The sequence below is a fragment of the Ruditapes philippinarum genome, unplaced genomic scaffold (genome assembly GCF_026571515.1).
Source record: "Ruditapes philippinarum isolate M1 unplaced genomic scaffold, ASM2657151v2 ctg11183_1_1_1_1, whole genome shotgun sequence".
Classification (NCBI taxonomy): Eukaryota; Metazoa; Mollusca; class Bivalvia; order Venerida; family Veneridae; genus Ruditapes; species Ruditapes philippinarum.
The window spans coordinates 1-22,193 of record NW_026854332.1 but is presented as its reverse complement, the minus strand read 5'-3'; the positions used below and the strand labels follow the sequence as shown (position 1 = coordinate 22,193).

At 35.2% G+C, this 22,193-nt stretch overlaps 1 protein-coding gene across 2 annotated transcripts; it reads left to right on the top strand.

Annotated features, from left to right (window-relative positions):
• Positions 1-329: 329 nt before the first annotated feature.
• On the top strand, positions 330-19,611 carry LOC132739842 (uncharacterized). 2 transcript variants are annotated; one of them, XM_060727656.1, is made up of 3 exons: positions 330-389; positions 16,884-16,959; positions 18,764-19,611. In XM_060727656.1, exons 1-3 carry the CDS (start codon positions 375-377, stop codon positions 19,405-19,407), a joined length of 735 nt encoding a protein of 244 aa, XP_060583639.1. In that variant the 5' UTR covers positions 330-374; the 3' UTR covers positions 19,408-19,611. The 2 variants fall into 2 exon arrangements, with proteins under 2 accessions (XP_060583639.1, XP_060583638.1); XM_060727655.1 differs by lacking the exon at positions 330-389 and adding an exon at positions 2,652-2,804.
• The last annotated feature ends 2,582 nt before the right edge of the window (positions 19,612-22,193 follow it).

Genomic DNA, 22,193 nt, shown 5'->3' with positions numbered 1-22,193 from the left:
AAATGAAAAATAGGTACAACCTATTAGAACGTTAAAGTTTCTTGAACGACAGATATTTTCCATAAACTGACATACAAATAGTACAAATTCTATATAAATCTAGTTACCTTCAGTGTAACTTGTGGTGGATTCATTTTACTTTTCAAAGATTGATCTTCCGTTTTTGTTTACGCAGCATCACGAGCTTCAGCCGGACAAGGTCGATATTATAGTCTCTAACAAAAGTAACAAAGCTTAAGTGGTAAATGTATTGGTTCTAATAAAATATTTTGATGTTTTTTTTTCTAATATTTTGAAAATAAATGCATTTTATTTATCAATATTGATATCTATGATTGACATTTAATTTATAATTTGGAATTGAGATTACAAAAATGTCGGCCTCTATGGTTTGTTAAAATTTTGCTTCGTATTTCTTAAAATTTAAACATAAATGATCACAATGCATTAAGATTTTATAGATATGGAATAAATAAAAGCTAATCAAATTGATGCGCTTCATTATTATCTCTTTGTGAAAGGATAAGCTCACAAATTGTCAAATGACACATAATTTCGCGACAAAACTTTTTAAGGTCAAATTAATTAGGGAAAAATTGGATGAGGGGTGATGTGTCTTAAGGGGTGAAGTGTCTTAAGGGGTGAAGTGTCTTCAAAATTTGAGGGGTAAAGTGTCTGGAGGGTGAAGTGTCTTGCTACCAAATATAGGCAGAAAACAAGAGCTTTCTGTAGGGCTCTGTTTTAATATGAAATTAGGCAAAGCCTATGAACGGGGAAGTCAGTAAAAGTCCTTTTCATTTTTTCCGTTTTAATTGTGTCATTCGGTATTATATTAACCCGCTTCCGTTTTCACTCGGATCACTCGACGATTATTATTTATCCGAAAAGTTGAGATTTGTTTCGTTATCGGAATACACCACCTTTTATCGTTGGGTTACAATGTAAATGGCGGCACCTAACTAGAACTGACACTGAAAATTTCATTGATAGGTATAGAATTCTATATATTTTTTAATTGTTTTTTTATTTGATTTTCTTTTAAATATACACGTGTAGTCTATAGCCGGCAAGCCAAAGCCCCGGCCCGCTTTGCGGGCACGGACTTTGACTTCCCCGTATGATATGAAAGTTTGCTTTTAGTATTGATTAGTCCAATAGATTAGACGTTACAGGCTTGTTATAGTTTTATGTTGGTCAAGCCTGACGTCTAATAGTTATTGCTCATTAACGCGTAGCATTTTGAAAAATTAAAAAAAGTCTGTTGACTTGCCTTTCAAGCTTTATTCAAAAGCTTATCTTCTGTTCTTTCAATTGTGTGGTCTATCATTAACAAAAACTTTCAAACAATGTACTTATCAATTAAAAATAAAATATAAATATCAGTCTATTTTGCTCATCGGCCATACTGGTTAAATAAGGCGTTTTACAGATTGAATCCAATTTTTTGAACGGAAAAATATATTCGAACACACTGACGGTGCATGGGCAATTATTTCGTTGAAAAAATATTCCGTTAGAAACTTCTGGAATCATTTAAACGCTTGCATTTGAATTAGCCAATCAGATTTCGCGCACTGTATGGCGGCCATTTGTATATCGGCTGTACAAGGAATTTAATTAAATGAGAGAATTTAAACATGACTTTTCGGATGTGACAGTTCAATTATTTTGTTAAAAGGTATTCATTTTTTAGTTTTGTTCATAAATAGGTCAAAATTAATGTAAATACACGCTGTTTTAATTGTTTAAATTCATTAGATCTAAAACGATGTCTAATGTCAATTTTTTTGCTACACGATTTTGCAAAGATCTGTTAAGACCTAACGTAACATGGAAAATGAAAAATGTAAAATATCAGATTAATGAATGATAAATATGAAATAGGGTACGTATAGGTCTTATTATTAGGACTAAGTATTGATGGGCAAGCAGGACGTTTCGGCCCCAAACCAAATCGGCCCCAGTAGAAAAATCGGCCCCTGGACGTTTCGGCCCTTTTCTGCGAGACGTTTCGGCCCTACTATAGTATATTGATTGATTGATATTATGGCGTCTGTTTTCTTTTCATGGTAAAATTATATGACCGAATGTTTCGATTTTCACGTGCATGAACAACTAACTCTCCTTGCCTGATAATTAAATGTGTTAGATTTTTCAATATCAAGGAAATAATAACGAGTAGCTATTTATTGTGAGATATTTATAAACATTGAAGTTAACAGTATCTAATCTTTGATGGTTTACACCCTCTTAGGGTATAATTCCGTTTTATAATTCCTTAAAAGCTAAATGAAAAATATGTCATACTATTATTGAATTATAGCAAACAAACACTTCACCATGGGTAATAAAAAATATTATTTATAATTAGACATGTTTTATACTAAGTATGCTATTTATTGTTTTGTAATTGATACGGACAAAGATAAACAAACTACATTGTACATAGGTTTTTTTTTTAAGTATTAAAGAATTTAAAGTTGATTGATTGATATAAGACCTGTTGTTTACCTGTAAGTGTGGTGTTTGACACGCGTATCGGTAATTGATTAACAGGATATTACTTAAAGAAACTAACCTACCTGTTCGGAATATTTTTTTGTCGGTCATAAAATTTGAATGAATGTTTGAAAAATCCAAAAAGGACGTAAATAAAATGATTTAAAATGGTTAAATTGCGTTATGGTTTTCTTTCTTTTGTTTTAATTCTTTTTTCTCTCTCTTTGATAGGCATTACACAGCCAGACTATCTAGATGCTATACGTCAGAAAACAGATCTAGAATTCACTTGTAAAGGATGTTCGGTAATTCCACATACTGAACCTTTGTTAAATTCCACATGCTTAAATGTCTCCGAAATTAACGTTAGTTCCTCGAGTGTCCACATGGGCATTTAAACTTAAATTTTGAACTAGACTCAGAGAGTATCAAGGAAACTGAAAGTGAGTTTGTTAGTCATCCTGTGAATGTGTAACATATACAATTGCTCCAAATAATGACAATGACACCATAGATAATCATTTATTTATTTATTGAAATGCTATTAATATACCGGTTTAAAACACAGTACTTATTCTGGGGCCGATTTGGTAAAGGGCCGAAACGTCTGGGGCCGAAACGTCTTGGGTAATTTGGGGCCGATACGTCTTGGGGCCGAAACGTCTCGAAATCATTGATAGCATGTACTGGCCTACATTTAATGCGATACTCAGCATTTATGAGATCCCCTAGTTGCCATTTCGGACGTTTTGGCTTTGTTTTTCGTCTTTATCTTCCAATAATGTCAAACTCCTCGCGGGGACATAGAAATGACTCTAGACTAGTCACTTCATAGACAGTAATGAGATACAAGGGAATCAGGGAAGCAGTCCCTAGCTCTTATTGAATAGACCCCTTGGTTCTTTTACATGCCCAGTGTATAGCACTGATACATGCGAGGATTACCAGGATTTTTTACCAGTACATCTGTAGTTCGGTGGGAACACTGAAAAATCCCAAGGGTATAACCTAGGATCAAACCCTGGACAATTTTGGCCCAGATTGACTTGAGGCCGTGTTGACTTTGGGTCGGATTAACTTAAACTGACTGCTTCAAGTAAATCAGTTTTAACACCAGTGATATCCACTCCAGCATCAACTCTGCAAACTAAGAAGTCCAAACAATTAGACTTGTCAAAAAGACATCCAGATAATTTTGGATGGGCGGCCCATGTTTGTTTTTAGTCCAACCACAATCTGCATTTTTCTGCACAGGCCACTTTTCCTCTATTTTGGGACACATGGCAAATTTGGGAAATTTGTGTCGTAAAATTTTTCAATTTGGGAAAAAAAAGTTATCGTGAAATTTGCCAATTTAGGAAAATATGCTAGCATTCAAGGTGTTACAATTGTTAAACTGAATCTAAATAAATCTTACTTAAAATGTTCAGCTTTTTCTGTCATATCAAAAATACAAGGACAGGCTAAAATGTGTAAAAATGCAGTTTTTCTTCCAGCTCCAATTTTTTTTTTTGGGGGGGGGGATGGGTTATTCGTGACCCCCTGTATAAGATTTTAGGGGTCACTTGAAATTGAAATTTTAGAGTGTCATTCTAAACCATTTATTTTATAAACCAAGAAAAACATAAGATAACAGGAACCGCTATTTTATCAGCCTCTTCCCTCAATATACATGTAGTTCAGCCATTGAAAAATAAATAGGTAAATAAAAAAGAAAATGTAGCACAAAAATAATTTGAACTCTATAAACAGAAAACAATAATAAATTTAATTACCCACCTTACATTACTAAGCAAAAACTGGTTGTATCTTGCGGTGATTTTGGTTATCTGGGTCTGTGAATACAAGCAAGATCGATCTTGGAAGTTTTGCATATTTTAGAAGGCCAAAAATTGTTTCAAACTGGCTAAAATTTTATTCGGACATGAGGACTGACTGTATCGAAATTTATCTCGGCCCTCCTGATTTTTAGTTGACGAGGTCCGAGGACCGACAGACTTTCGCACAGACTGAAAGGGAATTTTGTCTGATTAACGGACAAAGGTATGAAGTTGTAAAAATAAAAGCAGTGCATGATTTGTATTTGAATATGTAAAACAGTTTGCCCTAGATTTGAAACTGTCATAATTTGAGATTTACTGTATTGATGGAGAATAAATTACTGCGTGACAGGAAACGCACTTATTGAATTTCATTGCGTCAAGGCCGTAAAGAATGTGTCAAAAACACACTCTAGGAGAAACACTGCAAGTGCAAAACTGATATCAATTAAAAATCCTGTTTTATTTAAATTGAAAAATGCGATACTTTTTCTTTTAAATGGCTGACTTCTAGATTGGGAATTTTTTTTTGGATTGGGAAATAAAACATTGATTGGGAATGGGGCCGATATTCGGACCTGTGGGATGGGGGGGGGGGGGGAAAGGCCTGCTGCACAGACTTCAATGCCCAATTAGAAGTTGTTTGTAGTGAAAACAAGCAAAGTGAGGTAGAAACGGCCAACATTACCTTACAGATATCTATTATTTTTTTAGCTCACCTGAGCTTGCTCAGGGTGAGCTTTTAGGATCGGTGAATGTCCGTCGTCCGTCCGTCCGTTGTACGTCCACAATTGCTTGTGAACACTCTAGCGGTCACATTTTTGCCTCAATCATCATCATACTTGGTCAGGATGCTTATCTAGTTGAAAGCTCGGATGAGTTCGAACATGTCGCATCTCGGATTAAAAACTAGGTCACAAGAGCTAAAAATAGAAAAACCTTGTGAACACTCTAGAGGTCACATTTTTGACCCAATCATCATCAAACTTGGTCAGGATGTTTGTCTAGGTGATAGCTCGGATGAGTTCGAACATGGGTCATCTCGGATGAAAAAGAAGGTCACCGGAGCTAAAAATAGAAAAACCTTGTGAACACTCTAGTGGTCACATTTTTGAACCAATCTTCATCAAACTTGGTCAGATTGCTTGTCTAGTCAATTGCTTAGATGAGTTCGAACATGGGTCATCTCTGATGAAAAACTAGGTCACAGGAGCTAAAAATAGAAAAACCTTGCGAACACTCTAGTGGTCACATTTTTGACCCAATCATCATCAAACTTTGTCAGGATGCTTGTTTAGATAATAGCTCGGATGAGTTCGAATATTGGTCATCTCGGATAGAAAACTAGGTCACCGGAGCTATAAATAGAAAAACCTTGTTAACACTCTAGCGGTCACATTTTTGCATCAATCATCCAGGGCCTTTTTACCTTCTATAACAGGGGCCGGTATAGGGCTGCTTCCCCAAAGAAAATTTCTTTAAAATCATGCAGTTTTCCCCAAAAATTGAATTTACATCAAGTTTTTTCTTCCCCTTTTGCAAATATACTGTGTAATTTTTCCCCAAAATTAAGGGCTGGGCTGCTTCCCCAAACTGTGAAAAAAAGCCCTGTCATCATCAAACTTGGTCAGGATGCTTATCTAGTTGATAGCTTGGATGAGTTTGAACATGGGTTATCTCGGATGAAAAAGTAGGTCACCGGAGGTAAAAATAGAAAAACCTTGTTAACACTCTAGTGGTCACATTTTTGCATCAGTCATCATCAAACTTTGTCAAGATGTTTGTCTAGGTGACAGCTCGGATGAGTTTGAACATGGGTCATCTCGGATGAAAAAGTAGGTCACCGGAGCTAAAAATATAAAAACCTTGTTAACACTCTAGCGGTCACATTTTTGCATCAATCATCATCAAACTTGATCAAGATGATTGTATAGGTGATAGCTCGGATGAGTTCGTACATGGGTCATCTCGGATGAAAAAGTAGGTCATCAGAGCTAAAAATAGTAAAACCTTATTAACACTCTAGTGGTCACAATTTTGACTCAATTGTCATTAAACGTGGTCAGGAAACTTGTCTAGGTCATTGCTGGGAATAAATCGAACATGGGACATCTCGGATGAAAAAGTAGGTCACCGGAGCTAAAAATAGAAAAATCTTGTTAACACAGTGTCACTCTAGTGGCTACTGTTGTGATCCAAATATTCTGTTAATTGGTCTGAAAGTTTGTTTTGATGATTTCTAAGTCAAGTTCGAACATGGGTCATCTTGGATGAAAAACTAGGTCACACCGCCCAAATATGGAAAAAACCTTGTTAACATTCTAGTGGTCACATTTTCGACTCAATTATCATCAAACTTGGTCAGGATGCTTGTCTAGGTAATTGCTTGGATGAGTTCGAAATCGCATGTGAAACTAGGTCACCTGAGCTAAAAATAGAAAAAATCTGTTAACACTCTAGTTGCTACTGTTTTGATCCAAGTATCCTGGAAATTGGTCTGAATGTTTGTTTTGATGATTTCTAGGTCAAGTTTGAATATGTGTCACCTGGGTAAAAAACTAGGTCGCACTGCTCAAATATGGATAATCATTGTTAATACTGTAGTGGTCACATTTTTTACTCACCTGTCATGAGACTTGGTCAGAATGCTTGTCTAGGTAATTGTTTGGATGAGTTTGATAAGTCAGGTGAGCGATCTAGGGCCATCATGGCCCTCTTGTTTATATATCATTTCCCATTAGGTTTCATTTTACAATGTCCGACTGAAGACATAATATTTCAACATGTCTATGTCCCTGGTGTTTGACATTAATGGACGATAGATACAGATAGATTATATTTTTCATGTGTATATGTAAATCTATGTACAAGCAGCCATTTGCGAACTGATGTAACTGGCTTATTGTATAGTGTAAAACAGGTATCAGTGACTTGTTGTTTAAAAAATTGTGTTGTTAGGGTAACATGCTCTCCAGGATTAGGTAGGGTAGGTAGGATTTGTTTTGGTCCATTATAGACATTTGTTATTCCCGAGTAGAATAGGTACTGGCTCAAACCTATGACACCTTGATTGATTAATTATTCTTTATTCTAAAATAGGTGAAACCAAAAAATTTCTCCAAGATTTGAAGTATGGGAACATTCTACAAAATTTAATTGTCCTTGAGAATCATACATGGGCCCTTAATGTCAGATGTTGACATTGAAAACCTCCGATAATTTCCTGGATGGCACAAGAACATCATTTCTAACTCTTCAAATGATATCTTGGCTGTTACAATTTTGAATTCCCGATGTTTGGCAGTGTGATGGCGATCACATGCCGTTTTATAAACATTGATTGTTTGAGAGGTAGACCAAAGGTTTGGCTATAGATAGCAAGACGGAATAAGCCTATTCTGTATGTTTGTGGTACAGTGAAAAATTAATTTTCCTTCATAAATAATGATAGAAATGCATCCATTTTTAAAAACTTTTTAGCCTAACATCAATTTCAGCCCCAATTTTTATGGAATTTCATTTATTACACACATTATTAGGGATAATTTGGAAATCTGTTACTTGTCATGGTGGGAGGATTACAAAACAGAACATGTCATATCCTGTAAATCTAGGGTTAAGTTTTAGGAATGCAAGAAATAGTAGCCCTCACATAAAAAGATTTATTGTACCTCTCGATTGGCTGGTAAAAATCTTTTCTTTTTTTTTCAAAAACTACTAGGCATTATATATTGCTTGTACATTGTTTAGTATTGTCTAGTAATTCTCTACAAAATTAATATGAACAACTTCCTCGGGGCAAACAAATGGTATTCACCTGTAATATTTGACAATCACAAATCTTCAAGTGCAATTTTAAGCATAATCTTACTTGTAATCCAATCTAACTTGTACAATAAAATGTTTCAATTCAAAATTTGTCTTTGGATGATCTTCAGTATAAATAACCCAGTAAAGAAATAACATTTCTAAGCAATAGAACTCAGATGAGAAATTTAGGGCTTGCATCATGGATTGGTCCTGATGTTCCTCTTAATTTTTTAGCTCGACTATTCGCAGAATAATCGAGCTAATGCAGTCACCCATTTGTCGGCGTCCCTGTGGTTAAGTTTTTGTATGTAAGCTGGTATCTCCATAACTACTGAAGGGAATGGATTGAAACTTCACACACTTGTTCTCTGTGATTATCTAAGATGATTGGCACAAGTCCCATAACTCTGATTTGCTTTTTAGCTCGACTATTCGAAGAATATGAGAGCTATTGTAGTCGCCCCGGCGTCGGCGTCAGCGTCCGCGTCCGCGTCTGCGTTGGTTAAAGTTTTTTAGCTCGACTTTTCTATGAAAAGGGGAGCTATCCTACTCGCCCCGGCGTCGGCGTTAGCGTTAGCGTTGGCGTCACACCTTGGTTAAGTTTTTCGTACCACCCCACTTTATTTCAGAAGTATTACAAGTATGGCTTTGAAACTTACCATACTTGTTCACCATCATAACCTCCATCTACAGACAAGAGTACATAACTCTGTCAAGGTTTTTGACAGAATTATGGCCCTTTTTTGACTTAGAAAGTGTATTGAGCTTGGTTAAGTTTTTTGTACCACCTCACTTTATTTCAAAACCATTGGAGGTATTGCTTTGAAACTGACCATACTTGTTTACCATCACGACCTTCATCAACAGACAAGAGGACATAACTCTGTCAAGGTTTTTGACAGAATTATGCCCCTTTTTGACTTAGAAAATACATTGAATATGGGTAAAATCCACTTATTGCCTTAACCCTTTGAGATATTGCTTTGAAACTTTTAATGCTATTTCACATCAGTACCCCCATCTGTACGCAAGAGAAGGTAACTCTGTCAAGGATTTGTTTTAAAAATTAAGGCCTTTTATCGACTTAGAATCTTGGTTAAGTTTTTAGTACCAGTCCACTTTTTGACTGAACTGTTTGAGATATTAATTTGAAAGTTGGAATACTTGTTTACCATCATGGTCCCAAAACATGGGCAGGAGAAGGTAATTCTGTTAAGGATTTTATTTGAATTATGGCCCTTTTTGACTTAGAAACTCAGTTAAGATTTTCATTCTTGTCCACTTGTTGACTTAACCATTTGAGATATTACTTTGGAAGTTGGAGTTCTTATGTGCCATCATGAGACCTATCTGTAAGCAAGAGAAGATAACTCTGTGAAAATGTTTCTTGATTTGTACTTAGAAATTCCTAGTTAAAGTCTTGTGTGCCCTTAACTGTCAAAGTTTTGTTTTATAGGCAAGCACTAAAAAAGTCGAGCGCGCTGTCCTTCTGACAGCTCTTGTTGTAAAGTCAAATATCTCAATTATTACTCGAGATATTCAATTGAAACTTACAATACTTATTTATAGTAACAAGGTACATCAGATTGACAAGTTGGATAACTCTGCCTACAATATTGACAGAATTATGCCCCTTTTTAACTTAGAAATTTTGGTTAAAGTTTTTTGTAAAGTCAAATATCTCAATTATTGCTTGAGATATTCAATTGAAACTTACAATACTTATTTATAGTAACAAGGTACATCAGATTGACAAGTTGGATAACTCTGCCTACAATATTGACAGAATTATGCCCCTTTTTAACTTAGAAATTTTGGTTAAAGTTTTTTGTAAAGTCAAATATCTCAATTATTGCTTGAGATATTCAATTGAAACTTACAATACTTATTTATAGTAACAAGGTACATCAGATTGACAAGTTGGATAACTCTGCCTACAATATTGACAGAATTATGCCCCTTTGGAACTTAGAAATTTTGGTTAAAGTTTTTTTTTAAAGTCAAATATCTCAATTATTGCTTGAGATATTCAATTGAAATTAAAAATACTTTTTTATAGTAACAATGAACATCAGTTTGCAAAAATTGCATAACTCTGCCTGCAATATTTGCAGAATTATTTGCCACTTTGAAACTTAGAAATTTGGTTAAAGGTTAAAGGTCTTCAAAGATATTTACTTGAAACTTTACACATGCACTTAGGGTCATAATTGGAGGGTCATAATTGTATGTCACTGACCAAGTTCCATAACTCTATCTTGCATTAAGGCTAATTCATATCCCCTTTTCTACTTAGTCTCTTGGTTAATGTTTACATGCAAGTTTTACATATCTCAATAACTATTAAATATATTTATTTAAAACTTCACATATGCATTTAGGGTCATAATTGTAGGTCACTGACAAAGATCCATAATTCTATCTTGCATTTAGGCTGATTTTTCTCCCCTTTTTCAACTTAGAAATTCATGGTTAAGTTTTGCTTGTAAGCTGTTATCTCAATGAGTACTGAAGGGTTTGTGCCTTTTTTGGGACAATTTTATGCATTCATAATAATAAAGCAGTGATTTACTTGATAAAACATCTTAATAACAAGCCTTTGTACCTTTTCTGTCATATTTATGTATTCATAGGTAATTAGTATTATCTTACTCAATAAAACACCCTTGTGACATTACCTTCTGAATAGTCAAGCCAATACTGTATAATTAGACTCTCTCTAAGGCCTATAACATCACTGCGGTATACCGTACCCCGGATATTGCTCGATATTATGAGGACTTTCATCCCATTTCGCGACTTTGAACGGGGAACGAAGGTAAGTTCAGCGACGATATTTTCCAAACTAATTTCATTTATCTCAACAGGTTTTATATATCTAGAGGTATTTTTGTAGCTCTAAAAGACATAAAAGTATTACAGGTATTTGTAAAATTGATTAAATTACCCCTAAACGATCCACTGCTCACTAGAAATAACTGACCGCGATAACTGTAGAATCGTTAGAAATTATTATATTACCAATATAAAAAAAATTGAATCGAGCAATTTTTTTATTCATAATCCAAGTATGCTTTGTCCAAATTTCAGGCAAAAAGTGTGAAAGTACAAAAAGATACAGGCCAAAAAAGTTACAAAAAAGTGTACCGAGTATTGATTTTAAGTGTACAGAGTATTGCAAAATAGCCCAACTTAAGTGTACAGTGTATTGCAAAACAGAATGAGCACATTAGTTTGGAAAAATCGATATTTTTTGTCTATTTTTACGTCTGTTTATCGATTCCATTTTATTTTGCTGATAATGTACTGTTAATATGACATTTATTCAAATATTTCAGATTCAACAATGCATTTTAGTGTTATTACTGTTCTTTTTCTACGGGCAAATACAGAAATATAATTTCCCATTTGATTGAAATTCACACTATGGATGAAATAAAGTGTGTGCAGGGTCGGAAGCAGGGCCGGGAGCAGGGTAGAACCATCAAAATTGACGATAAAAATCTTTAAATACATGTCTCAAGAAACTGTAATCAAGGAGACCCATCTCTGAAAAGAAGAAGAATAAAAAACATATTTAGATGACATTAATAATAGGTTTTTACAGGGCAAGTTTGCCTTAAGAAACATATTGACACTCTTAGTAAAATATTGGCCCGCGGGCTTATGCCGTCCAAGCATGCAGGTATTATCTTAAGCTTTTACTGCATGAGCATACTGCGAATAATGGATGTTTTCATTGAATTAAGCCTCCTGTTACAAGTTCAAACTGCTATGAAACTATAAAAAATGCTTCATTACTGATCAAACTGGGCACAAATGTTGGCTGGACCATAGCCTGTGGAATAGCATGCTCAATTTTAAATTTCAAATTACCATTGCAACGGGGGGACGTCTTAAGTTTGCCAAAAATATCTATTTTGCCTTGTTTTTTTCCATAAAAACTGATTTCAAGGTGCAGCAACTTCTCAACTGATTGAGATAAAGTCTAAGGCTTTTCGGCGTTGATTACAAAGTACCTTTAAATCGACCTGAGGCCATTTTAGCCCCCCCCCCACATGTCCCAAATCTTTTCGGCGATTAGAGGGGCTACTGTCCCACTTCAAACCCCCAAACAGAAGGGGACACATCCCCCCTGTGGCACCCCTTGATGTACCTCTTTAATGGGGGGGGGGGGGGTGGCACCGAAAAAGTGATCACTCTTTTGAACAACATTTTCTCAAACGAAAAAAACAGTGTTTGGGGCCTAAATAGCGCATGTTTTACGCTATTTGAGGCCTCAAAGGGTTGTCAAGCCTTCAAAACACGCCTTTATGAGGTGAAAGGTTATAAGGAACATAACCTTTTTATTGCATCTGCTGTCCTTTATCATAGTCTTATTTTAATCCATTATTCGTTGTTTTAAGCTGTACCGTTCGGAAGTCAAACGGTAACTCATTGCCAATGACGTAACAAATTTCACGTGCAGACGGTCTGCCGTTGCTAGAGTGCAGGTGCAAAATGACCGAAAGTTACCTTTATATGGATTTTGGCATAGTAGGAAGTCGGTTGATATTAGATATTGGCACATGACACGGTTCAGAACTGTTCACTATTTCGGGGTGATGATGTGTAAGCGGCCGGATAGCTCAGTCGGTAGAGCCGCGTACGGTATTCCGAGGGTCCGGAATAAGTGAACAGTTCTGAACCGTGACACACACTTGCTCAATACCGTCTAATATTGACAATCTTGAGGCAGCATTAATGCACTTTGGATGCATTTTTTTACTATTTAAAGTAAGATATGCAATAATTATTAACAAATTCTGGAAAGGTTGATCATTCGATAGCAACGAGAACTTTGTAAACACAGAAAATTGCTGAGTTCGTTCGACAGAGATTTTTCATGAGCAGGAATGAAAATCTGGATTATTCGCAGATGTTTCCAGTAAAGTACTCCCGAACTCTGCCTATTCTGCACATATAGTCTAAATAAGTATACACAATAACAAATATTTAAGATTAAATGTGGTAAATACTCTGTGTTTACTGCTTGCATTTATAACCAATACTCGTTACACTAAAAAGCAATACTCGTGACACCGGCGGGCAACTCCAACGCAATACTCAGTACACTGACATGTGTATTTATTCTCAAAATGCACTGTCATCTGAGGTTCTTTTGTTGATTGAACATTTACACCATAAACATTATTATCATTATCACATTTCACTCGATTCAAGTTTTTCTTTTAAGGAAGTATATGCACAAAAACATCAAATTTGACTGATCCGAGCTCATTTATCAGGTGAGCAAAGAGACGAATTTTACCTCCTAATTACATTTCAAAGCTATTTCTCAACATTTTTGGGTTTTAAGTAACTAGAGAAATTATCGAAGTATTTGTTTTTCTATACAATTTATATCAAACCAATTCAAAATGACTAAATATCGTCACTGAACTTACCTTCTTTCCCCGTTCAAAGTCGCGAAATGGGATGAAAGTCCTCATTATATCGAGCAATATCCGGGGTACGGTATACCGCAGTGAACATGAATTTATAACAAAAAATTAGCCCTTTTGTCAACTTAAAAAATTTATCATTATCAAGGCTCTTTTACTATCAAGCACTTAGAATAGTCGAGCGTGCTGTCCTACCGACAGCTCTTGTTTACATAATTATGCCCCTTTTTCGACTTAGAAATTCTTGGTTAAGTTTTTGTATGTAAGCTGGTATCTCCATAAGTACTGAAGGGAATGGATTGAAACTTCACGCACTTGTTCTCTGTGATTATCTAAGATGATTGGCACAAGTCCCATAACTCTGATTTGCTTTTTAACATAATTATGCCCCTTTTTCGACTTAGAAATTCTTGGTTAAGTTTTTGTATGTAAGCTGGTATCTCCATAACTACTGAAGGGAATGGATTGAAACTTCACACACTTGTTCCCTGTGATTATCTAAGATGATTGGCACAAGTCCCATAACTCTGATTTGCTTTTTTACATAATTATGCCCCATTTTCGACTTAGAAATTCTTGGTTAAGTTTTTGTATGTAAGCTGGTATCTCCATAACTACTGAAGGGAATGGATTGAAACTTCACACACTTGTTCTCTGTGATTATCTAAGATGATTGGCACAAGTCCCATAACTCTGACTTGCTTTTTTAGCTCGACTATTCGATAAGAATAAGTAGAGCTATTGCAGTCACCCGAGCGTCGGCGTCCGCGTCGGCGTAACCACTTATGTTAAAGTTTTTGTAATAGTTCAAATATTTTCAAAGTCCATTGACATATGGCTTTGAAACTTTGCACACTTGTTCACCATCATGACCCCAATCTGTAGACAGGAGGAGGTAACTCTATCAAGCATTTTGACAGAATTATGCCCCTTTTTTGACTTAGAATTTACGTTAAAGTTTTTGTAATAGTTAAAATATTTTCAAAGTCCATTGACATATGGCTTTGAAACTTTGCACACTTATTCACCATCACGACCCCAACCTGTAGACAGGAGGAGGTAACTGTATCAAGCATTTTGACAGAATTATGCCCCTTTTTCGACTTAGAATTTACGTTAAAGTTTTTGTAATAGTTCAAATATTTTCCAAGTCCATTGACATATGGCTTTGAAACTTTGCACACTTGTTCACCATCATGACCCCAATCTGTAGACAGGAGGAGGTAACTCTAGCAAGCATTTTGACAGAATTATGCCCCTTTTTCGACTTAGAATTTACGTTAAAGTTTTTGTAATAGTTCAAATATTTTCCAAGTCCATTGACATATGACTTTGAAACTTTGCACACTTGTTCACCATTATGATCCCAACCTGTAGACAGGAGGAGGTAACTCTATCAAGCATTTTGACAGAATTATGCCCCTTTTTAGCTCGACTATTCGATAAGAATAAGTAGAGCTATTGCAGTCACCCGAGCGTCGGCGTCGGCGTAACCACTTATGTTAAAGTTTTTGTAATAGTTCAAATATTTTCAAAGTCCATAGACATATGGCTTTGAAACTTTGCACACTTGTTCACCATCATGACCCCAACCTGTAGACAGGAGGAGGTAACTCTATCAAGCATTTTGACAGAATTATGCCCCTTTTTCGACTTAGAATTTACGTTAAAGTTTTTGTAATAGTTCAAATATTTTCAAAGTCCATTGACATATGGCTTTGAAACTTTGCACACTTGTTCACCATCATGACCCCAACCTGTAGACAGGAGGAGGTAACTCTATCAAGCATTTTGACAGAATTATGCCCCTTTTTCGACTTAGAATTTACGTTAAAGTTTTTGTAATAGTTCAAATATTTTCAAAGTCCATTGACATATGGCTTTGAAACTTTGCACACTTGTTCACCATCATGACCCCAACCTGTAGACAGGAGGAGGTAACTCTATCAAGCATTTTGACAGAATTATGCCCCTTTTTCGACTTAGAATTTACGTTAAACTTTTTGTAATAGTTCAAATATTTTCAAAGTCCATTGACATATGGCTTTGAAACTTTGCACACTTGTTCAACATCATGACCCCAACCTGTAAACAGGAGGAGGTAACTCTATCAAGCATTTTGACAGAATTATGTCCCTTTTTCGACTTAGAATTTACGTTAAACTTTTTGTAATAGTTCAAATATTTTCAAAGTCCATTGACATATGGCTTTGAAACTTTGCACACTTGTTCAACATCATGACCCAAACCTGTAAACAGGAGGAGGTAACTCTATCAAGCATTTTGACAGAATTATGTCCCTTTTTCGACTTAGAATTTACGTTAAAGTTTTTGTAATAGTTCAAATATTTTCAAAGTCCATTGACATATGGCTTTGAAACTTTGCACACTTGGTCACCATCATGACCCCAACCTGTAAACAGGAGGAGGTAACTGTATCAAGCATTTTTTTTACTATCAAGCACTAAGAATAGTCTAGCGTTGCTGTCCTACCGACAGCTCTTGTTCGACTTAGAATTTACGTTAAAGTTTTTGTAATAGTTAAAATATTTTCAAAGTCCATTGACATATGGCTTTGAAACTTTGCACACTTGTTCACCATCATTACCCCAACCTGTAAACAGGAGGAGGTAACTGTATCAAGCATTTTTTTACTATCAAGCACTTAGAATAGTCGAGCGTTGCTGTCCTACCGACAGCTCTTGTTACATAATTATGCCCCTTTTTTGACTTAGAAATTCTTGGTTAAGTTTTTGTATGTAAGCTGGTATCTCCATAAGTACTGAAGGGAATGGATTGAAACTTCAAACTCTTGTTGCCTGTGATTATCTAAGATGATTGGCACAAGTCCCATAACTCTGATTTACTTTTTTGCATAATTATGCCCCTTTTTCGATTCATAAATTCTTGGTTAAGTTTTTGCGTGTAAGCTGGTATCTCCATAACTACTGAAGGGAATGTATTGAAACTGCACACACTTGTTGTCTGTGATTATCTAAGATGATTGGCACAAGTCCCATAACTCTGATTGCTTTTTTGCATAATTATTCCCCTTTTTCGACTTAGAAATTCTAGGTTAAATTTTTGCTTGTAAGCTGGTATCTCCATAACTACTGAAGGGTTTGTACCTTTTCGGACAATTTTATGTATTCATATAGGTAAGCATTATTATACTCAATGAAACACCCTTGTGACAAATTTTCGAATAGTCGAGCGTTACTGTCCTCCGACAGTTCTTGTTTTATATTTAGTGCCCTTATTTAAAATATCAGTGGAAATCTGATCACTAATTGTCCATCTAATATTTCAGGTTACAATGGCTTATGTGAGACCAGGAATTCTTCTACGAGGTTTAAAACATCAGTTCTCATGCCTTTCTATTAGAGGTAAGCTTTTACATGTAGCTGACCTGAGGACATAAAGCTTATGTGAGGTTATAGGATCATTGGCTGTCTGTCATTTAACCTTCATTTATGTGGTCCACAATTGTTCTCATGGCGTCTCCGAAACCTCTTTCACAAATTCAACTAAATTTACCTTGGATGTCATTGCATGTTTTTTTAAAGTTGGTTCAAATAATTATCATATATTGGTCAGGGAATCGAAAAATATATTTTAAAAGTAAAGTCTTTAAAAACCTGTACCATGTTTTACCCTAATATTAAACAAGCTGTCGGCTGCTGATTCTACTCCTACAACCAGTGCAGATCTGCTGAAACACCATGGCTGTCTTACCTTGGTCTGCCATGTTCACTTTTCAGTCAATACTTATTTTGAAAATTTCCCCTAAAAATCCTGAATTGATCTGTCCAGATTTAAGTTAAACAAGCTGACTATATATTGGTGGCATAGACAAGTTATTATGTCTACTAAATATTAGTTACAGTCATGTACGTATGTGGTTCTGATGTACTTAGTTCTGAATATAACATGAAATTGATGTAAACTGGACCAATACTGTGTCAAATTTTTTGCCACCACATCGCAGATTCTTTGGTGCCATATACATGTAGCTATTCACCTGCTTGTGTGTTATATAGATTATATAGTAAACTTAAAAAATCTTCTTGTTAAAAACCACTAGTCCGATTCCAAACAAACTTGCCAGGATTGTTCTGTGGATGAAGGGCTTCCAAAGTTGTTCAAAGAATTCAATTCCATGCAGAAATCTGGTTGCCATGGCAAGTTGGCAACCAAAGGAATTATAAGACAGGAATAAAAAGAAAATCTTCTTCTAAAGACCCACAAGGCCTAGAGCAAATTTATTTTGCATAGGGCATTGTCTGGTGGACATCTACAAAGAGTTATTGCCCTTGACTTAGTATAAATTTGCAATATTCAACTTGTGTATACATGCATTATAACTCAAAAAGTATTTGACCTGTAGGCCTGAAACTGAAAGTTTACAAGAATGTTGAACTTATGTGTATGCATGTGTACTTATGCACCTTGGAGTTTGCTTGTGGATTTACTCAGTATTTTAAAGTTCTTGCGCTTTACTTAGTTAAAGATTTTTAGTTTTCAATTTATGGCATGTGTAGCCCAAAATATATTTGACCTAGAGTCATAAGATTGACAAAGCAGTTGAGTGTGGGGGCACCCATGTCCTATGGCCGCATTTCTAGTTTTGACAAATTTTCTGTCCATATTAATTGTAAGAATGGATAAACAATTTTTGAAAAATTACTCAAGAATCTGAGTCGGAAGCAGTTGTGTTAAACAAACATGTTCTTGTTTTTCTCTAAATTTTCAACTGTTTACTGCTGTATGTTGAAAGATCTTCAGGACATGTTATGGTATAGTGTAGACTGTCTGTCTTATTTGACATGACCCCAGTATTGATAAGTTTCAATTACTCAGGATTGGTTAAAATATGCTAAAAGCTTTCTTTACAGTCATGCTAAATTTGTTTTTAACTAAATACATGTGACTTTAATTGAATAACATATACCACCAATATAAGATGATGCCAGCCCGTGAAGTCTTGAGTCCTCTTGACTGCTTAATTTTAATATCAAAATCCCTCCCATTAACAATGGACAGTTCTTAATTGAAACCTGGGCAATTTTAGTAAAAATTTAATGGTGCAATTGTTAAAAAAATATGTTTGACACTCAGACTGCAAGTCATTGTGAAGATTCATTTTAAGTTTTATTAACCATGAATTTCCATATATATTTTTTCTTTCAGGATTTCAGCATAGTTCAACTCAAGAATGTACAACAACTCAGACACCACTGCTTCCATGTCGACCACATCTTGTTCACCAGGATACTAAATTTGATCCAAGTTTGTCGAGAGCGCCTTTAAACTCACAGAAAACACACAAGTATAGATTTCTAAATAGATCCGTGACAGACACCATTGTTGATAACATTCAACGTGTACCAGTTTATGATTGCCCAAAGATAACAAATCAAAACAAAGAAATAAGTGTGCCCTCATTAATAATAAAAATACCTTCATTACCAATCGGTGATCCAGAAACTACACCCACTGAGATGGAGACTCCAGGAATCAACCCTGTAGAAAAGTTGGCACATAGAGATAGAATGAGGATCAGACGAAGAAAAATGAAGAAACATCAGCGACAGAGAAGAAAGGCAAGAATATGGCCAATTTTACGTAAACAAAGGTATCAGAAAAGTTTGAAAAAGAAAGCAAAATTTGAAAAAGAACTAGCAACATTAAGAGGGTATGGAACAAACTTCGATGCTTATGCTGAAATTAAAGAAAATTTACGTAAAGCAAGGAGGATGGGGTATTCCTTTGATATTTTTGGTGAAAAGTCAAAGACATTTGGTTTTTTAGATGATATGAAGCAGAGCAAGTAAAAGTTGTTTCAGAGAAATATAGACTTAAAACTGTAAAAATATATCATTTATTTCCATGGTTCACAGTTCATTGTTTTAACTATGAGTTACATTGTAAGAACAGAAGACGATAATGATCAGAATGATTTAAACAAATGTTATGTGTACAATGTTATTCTTTAAATTTGTTCCGTAAATTAACAGTACATAAGTATTGAACACTAATGGATGTTATTGTTTTTTAACTAGGTTTTCATGAAGGAAAACTCTGGTTATTAGATTGACTTATGTTGGCAGGCAGGCTTTATTGTTTCTGTTTGCAACTCCTACATTTCTCAAAGGATTTGTCATCAAGTGTCCTTTTACATATTGTTTAGGTTTTATGATTCAAACATTTTTGCCACATTATTGCTCTTTGTTTTTTAGCTCACCTGTCACAAAGTGACATGGTGAGCTTTTGTGATCCCTTTTCGTCCGGCGTCTGTTTATCATCTGTCTGTCTGGCATCCGTAAACTTTTATTTTAAACAACATCTCATCATAAATCACTGAGCCAATTTCATCCAACCTTCACAGGAATGTTCCTTTGGTGATCACCTTCAGAAATTGTTCAAAGAATTTAATTCCATGCAGAACTCAGTTAACTTCTTCTTTTAAAAACCCCAAAGAGCTAGAGCTTAGATATTTTGCATGAAACATCTTCTAGTGAGTGTCTACCAAGTTTGTTCAAATAAATACCGTGGGGTTAAAATTGGTTCTGCTCAGGGGGTCATTGTTTTTCCTATATAATTATATAGAAAAACTTAAAAAGATCTTTTAAAATACCCAAAGATCTAGAGCATGAAACATCTTCTAATGGTGTCTACCAAGTTTGTTCAAATGAAAGCCCTGGGGTTACAATTAGACCTGGGTAGGGGCAGGGGTCATTGATTTTCCTTATATGTGTATAGGAAAATTTTAAAAAACCCAAAGAGCTAGAGCTTAGATATTTAGCATGAAACACTTTTATATGCCCGAAAAAATTTCAGACATATTATGTTATACCCCCTGGTGCCTGTCCGTCCGTCTGTTTGTCCGTTAGCAATTTGGTTTCAGAAGAATAACTTACGTTCCATTTGGCCCATAATATTCAAACTTCATAGGATGATTGTCCATTTTGAGTAGAAGACCCCTATTGATTTTTGGGTCACAAGGTCAAGGTCACTATAACCTTAAAACTGAAAATGGTTTTTGCTCAATAACTTAAGCATTAATCAACCTACAGCTGTAAAATTTTGTAGGATGAACAGCCATGTCCAATACATGACACCTAATGATTTTAGGGTCATAAGGCCAAAGGTCAGGGTCACAATGACCTTAACATTGAAAATTGTGGTTTCTGGAGCATAACTCACAGTCAATATTGAGTAGAAGACCCTTATTAGTTTTTGGGTCACAAGGTCAAAGTCACTGTTACCTTAAAACTTTAAAAGGGTTTTTGCTTAATAACTTAAGTATTAATCAACCTACAGCTTTAAAATTTTTTAGGATGAACAGCCATGTCTAATACATGACTCCTATTGATTTTAGGGTCAAATGTCAGGGTCACAATGACACTGAAAATTATGGTTACTGGAGCATAACACAAGTTCCATTTGGCTTATTTGCCTATATTGAATAAAAGATCCATATATATATATTGGGGTCACAAGGTCAAAGGTCAATATCAAATGACCTTAACATTGTTAACAGTTCTACAACTGTCAAACTTCATAGGATGATCACTTATATTGTGCACATTAATTATATGCTGTAAAAATTTGCTTATATTATGTTATACAGTATACCCCTGGCATTTTTCCGTCCATCCATTGTAGCATTTTTACTTACAAGATAAAAACTTGATGGTGGTGCTTTGGAAACAGCAACTGTATATATATGAAGGATCTTAAGCTATAAAGGAGGATTGCTTTTTGAAGGAGCATTCTGAATGGTATCTTTTATCTCTACCTCGTTTTCCACAATTATTCATAATATAATATTCATAAGAAATATTCTAATGTCTTACAAATGCTTCATCCTTACGAAAGAAAAAAAACACTTCAGGCATATAATGCTCCGCTTTAGTGGCTGTCTACCAAGTTTGTTTAAATAAAAACCTTTGCGTCAAAATTGGCCCTGCCTGGGTGGGGGGAGCATTGATTTTCTTTACATGTATATATTAAAAACTGATGTTTTACACATGTACTATTTCAGATACAAATATGAACTTTGTAATATCAGTTTAAGATTTAGATTGTATATCTGCTTTTGTTTTACAATATTACTTGTTCCTTGTCACGGAGAGTTTTTATATACAGGTGAGCGATTTCAGGGCCATCATGGCCTTCTTGTTTGTTTTTCATGCCCCTGAACTGTCCGTCCGTCCTTCTGTCCGTCTGTCCGTACGAGGTTAACCTAGAACGGCAAGATGGATTTTTCTTTAGTTCTACCTGTACCAATGGCTTCTTAGTTTACACACTTACTAATCAATACAAAGTACATGATCTGGTCAAGTTACATAACTCTGGCTTTCATATTTACCAAGTTATTGCCCTTTATGGCACTTAGAAAATGAATAATGGTTAACCTAAAACGGCAAGTTGGAAATATCTTAAGTTGGCTTCATAATTTCCACACCTACTTATCAATACAAAGTACATGCTATTGCCAAGTTATATAACTGTGTCATCCATATTTTCTCAGTTATTTCCCTTTTTTCACTTTGAAAATAGGGCCTTGTCTGGTTAACCTATTCCGGCAAGTTGGATTTATCGTAAATTTCTCTTA

Excerpts from the sequence above, each read along its gene's own strand:
- LOC132739842 (XM_060727655.1), top strand. The coding sequence starts at position 2,667 with ATGGTTAAATTGCGTTATGGTTTTCTTTCTTTTGTTTTAATTCTTTTT. Across the intron at positions 2,805-16,883 it reads TCACTTGTAAAGGATGTTCG|GTTACAATGGCTTATGTGAG; the intron begins GTAATTCCACAT and ends CTAATATTTCAG. Across the intron at positions 16,960-18,763 it reads CTCATGCCTTTCTATTAGAG|GATTTCAGCATAGTTCAACT; the intron begins GTAAGCTTTTAC and ends TTTTTCTTTCAG.